The sequence below is a fragment of the Scylla paramamosain genome, unplaced genomic scaffold, assembly GCF_035594125.1.
Source record: "Scylla paramamosain isolate STU-SP2022 unplaced genomic scaffold, ASM3559412v1 Contig1, whole genome shotgun sequence".
Taxonomy (NCBI): Eukaryota; Metazoa; Arthropoda; class Malacostraca; order Decapoda; family Portunidae; genus Scylla; species Scylla paramamosain.
The window spans coordinates 4,661,093-4,665,000 of NW_026973666.1; the positions used below are offsets into that span (position 1 = coordinate 4,661,093).

Sequence of the window (3,908 nt, forward strand, 5' to 3'; positions counted from 1 at the left end):
TAAGAACAGTGACCGTCTACCACAGCAGCAATAGAACGGTCAGAAAGGAAACTTGAGATGAAGTTACAGAGAGAAGGATAGAAACCATAGTAATGTTGTAACCTCTTCTTCATACTGGTGTGCTTGGTCTGAGATTCTGTAGCAAAGTAATTAAATATCACTAATGAAAAGTACCTACCCTTTCACTTTCCTCTTTCGAATAAAACCAAAAATCTAACAATGCATAAACGTGTCATATATTTTTCTCCACGCCTTTATACCAAAACAAGTTAATTACCCGCCCGAATAACGACGAAAAACTAAAGATATAAAGAACCGTCCGCCAGCGAAGACCGTCCCCGCCTCGGCAATGTTTACCAACACGGCCCGCATCCTTTAATAAGAGAAAAATTATATAAAAAGAAAAAAGAAAAGAACGAGTGAGAGGTGAGAGGAAGGAGGAGGTGAGACTGGCCTGGAGGACTGCAAGAGGAGGAGGAGGAGGAAGAAAATAAACTATACTTCTTAATTTTCATCTTCTTTCTCTAGTCTAAGGTAACCCAAAGCCGGGACCCCAGTGCTACACGAGTGCGCATCCCCTTTTATCTACGCTTGATACATTGCGACACAGGTATTTCAGAATAGTCGAAATTTTAAGTGTTTTTAAGGGTGTTTTTACGGTTCTAGTGGCAGATTAACGAGATTTCTACATTATTAACAGGAGGAACAGCCTTGAAAACCCACCTGGGCATCTCTGTGGTCTTGAAAAATAGTGTTTGCAAAAGGAAATGGGTTTTCAAGGGTGTTTTTTACGGTTCTAGTGGCAGATCAACGAGATTTCTACATTATTAACAGGAGAAACACCCTTGAGAACCCACCTGGGCATCTCTGTGTTCTTGAAAAATAGTGTTTGCAAAAGGAAATGGGTTTTCAAGGGTGTTTTTTACGGTTCTAGTGGCAGATTAACGAGATTTCTACATTATTAACAGGAGAAACACCCTTGAGAACCCTTGTGGTGATGGCGGTGATGCTGGCGGCGGTGCGCTTAGGGGCCACACGACACGGGAGGAGCTACAGCAGAATAGTCACACTACTGCGAGACAAGCCCTTGCAGAGACGTGTGGAAGTGAATGTAAGTGTGGTGGTGGTGGTGGTGGTTGTTAATAAGGGATGTGATAATGATAGTGTCTCTCTCTCTCTCTCTCTCTCTCTCTCTCTCTCTCTCTCTCTCTCTCTCTCTCTCTCTCTCTCTCTCTCAGTAAAAATATATTTCTCTATTCTTCCTTTTTTTATATAAGTTAATGATGTAATTCTCTCTCTCTCTCTCTCTCTCTCTCTCTCTCTCTCTCTCTCTCTCTCTCTCTCTCTCTCTCTCTCTCTCTCTCTCTCTCTCAGTAAAAATATATCAATCTATTCTTCCTTTTTTATATAAGTTAATGATGTAATTCTCTCTCTCTCTCTCTCTCTCTCTCTCTCTCTCTCTCTCTCTCTCTCTCTCTCTCTCTCTCTCTCTCTCTCTCAGTAAAAATATATTAATCTATTCTTCCTTTTTTATATAAGTTAATGATGTAATCTCTCTCTCTCTCTCTCTCTCTCTCTCTCTCTCTCTCTCTCTCTCTCTCTCTCTCTCTCTCTCTCTCTCTCTCTCTCTCTCTCTCTCTCTCTCTCTCTCTCTCTCTCTGGCAGGGGTGGGTGAAGGCAGTGCGGCGGCAGAAGGAACGCACCTTTGTGGATCTCGACGATGGATCCTGTGTCAAGAACCTGCAGGTGGGCAGCTTGTACCCCTAACACTGCTGGCAACACTGTACTGACCCTTAACCCTGTGTGCTATAGTGCTGTATTGCCCCTTTAAACTGTGGTAGGAATGCTGTGTTTGTGTTGACCCTTTAGATTGTGCTGATAATGCTGTGTTCACCATCATTATTTAGCTATTAATGCTGTGATGACCCTTAATACTGTGCTGGCTCCTCCTCCTCCTCCTCCTCCTCCTCCTCCTCCTCCTCCTCCTCCTCCTCCTCCTCCTGTGATTGTTTAGGGATTAGTTAATGAAGTATAAAAGAAAAGGAAGAAGGAAAATGATGAAAAAAATTTAAAAAGTACAAGACAGACAGGAAGTTAAGAAATGAGAAAAAAATAGAAATTAAAAGCCAAATGAAGGATTGAATAACGAAAAATGGGAAAAAAAAAAAATAAAAAATAAACGAGAAAACGAAATAGATAGATAAACAAACAACAAGAAAAAGAAGACAAAAACAACAAGAACAAACAAACAAACAAAAAATCAAATACCTTTAATCCACGTGCGTCGACAACAAAATCTTCCACTGGTGTGTTTCTTCCCTCAGGTGGTTGTCCCCTCCACCCAGCGACCCCCAGGGCTGACCTTCCACGCTGCAGTAAGGGCCCAGGGAGAGCTACGGCCCTCCCCCACCCAGCGCAGGAGGTGGAGCTGTGGGCGGACCAGATGGAGGTATGAAGAATTAGTGGAGGTGGAGGAAACTAGGAGGTACTAGGCGGTGGAGAGAAAGTGGAGGAAAAAGTGGAGATGCTGAGATGGTGGAGGAGGAGATGGAGGTATTCAGAGTGGAGGAAAGTGCAGGGAAGATGGAGAGATTTAAGTGGAGGAATGTGCAGTATTTGGAGAAAAGACTGAGGTGGAGGAGTGGAGGACGTGGAGGTGTTTGGGGAGATGTGGAGAGAAGGCGGAGGTAATTTTGGAGATGTGGAGAGGTGGAGGAACCTGGAGAGATAGAGAAAGTGAGAGTGGAGAGAGAGAAAATGAAGATAAAGCAAAAAAATGAAAGAAAGAATGAAAGAAATAAGACAAAGTGAAAGAAAACAAACAAACAAACAAACAAACAAACAAACAAACAAATAAACAAACAAACCACACACAGGTCATCTCAGGTGTGGAAGACAAGACATACCCGTTCAAGCCGCGCCACACACACCCGCCAGACCACCTGAGGGAATGCCCACACCTGCGGCCGAGGGACAGTACCTTCGCTGCCATGCTCAGGGTCAGATCGCAGGTGTGTATGGGTGTTGGGGGGGTAGGGGTGTGTGAAGGGGGAGGGGAGGTGAGGGGTATATGTGTGTGTGAGAGAGAGAGAGAGAGAGAGAGAGAGAGAGAGAGAGAGAGAGAGAGAGAGAGAGAGAGAGAGAGAGAGACCACAATAATCTAAAATAACCTCTCTCTCTCTCTCTCTCTCTCTCTCTCTCTCTCTCTCTCTCTCTCTCTCTCTCTCTCTCTCTCTCTCTCAGGCTAAGCTCTCTATACAGCAATATTTTGATCGCCACGGCTTCACCTGCATTGACACACCTGTTCTCACCGCTAACGACTGTGAGGGAGGTGGGGAGGTCTTCAGCATACAGGTAAGATACACACAAACACACACACACACACACACACACACAGTAAGTTTTAATAATATAGTTTATTATGTGTTTTTTTTCTATTTTTCTTTTGTTTGTTTGTTTGTTTGTTTGTTTTAGTGATTGATCTACTAATGAAAAAGAAAATTAACTTAACCTAACCTAACCTAACCTAACTTAACCTAACCTAACTTAACCTAACTTAACCTAACCTAACCTAACCTAACTTAACCTAACTTAACCTAACCTAACCTAACCTAACTTAACCTAACCTAACCTAACCAAACCTAACTTCTCTCTCTCTCTCTCTCTACACCACCACCACCACCACCAGGCAACCCCAGGATCCCAGAATCCCAGCAGAGGTCAGGTCATCCATTTTTTTGGTCACCCCACCCACCTCACTGTGTCTGGCCAGCTCCACCTTGAGGCCGCAGCAAGGTGAGGAGGAGGAGGAGGAGGAGAAGAAGTAGGAGTTGTGTATATATGGAAAATGAAGTCTCTCTCTCTCTCTCTTTCTCTCTCCCTGCCTTCCTTCCTTCTCAATCTCTCCC

The 3,908-nt window shown here is 43.9% G+C and overlaps 1 protein-coding gene across 1 annotated transcript in view; it reads left to right on the top strand.

Annotated features, from left to right (window-relative positions):
- Nucleotides 1-322: 322 nt before the first annotated feature.
- LOC135095709 (asparaginyl-tRNA synthetase-like) overlaps nt 323-3,908 on the top strand; it is a 5,157-nt gene continuing 1,571 nt past the window's right edge. Inside the window, 8 exon segments of the mRNA XM_063996721.1 lie at nt 323-610; nt 969-1,111; nt 1,666-1,746; nt 2,325-2,449; nt 2,877-2,880; nt 2,883-3,011; nt 3,244-3,354; nt 3,689-3,795. Coding sequence (XP_063852791.1) covers nt 998-1,111; nt 1,666-1,746; nt 2,325-2,449; nt 2,877-2,880; nt 2,883-3,011; nt 3,244-3,354; nt 3,689-3,795 — 671 coding nt within the window. The 5' untranslated portion in view covers nt 323-610; nt 969-997.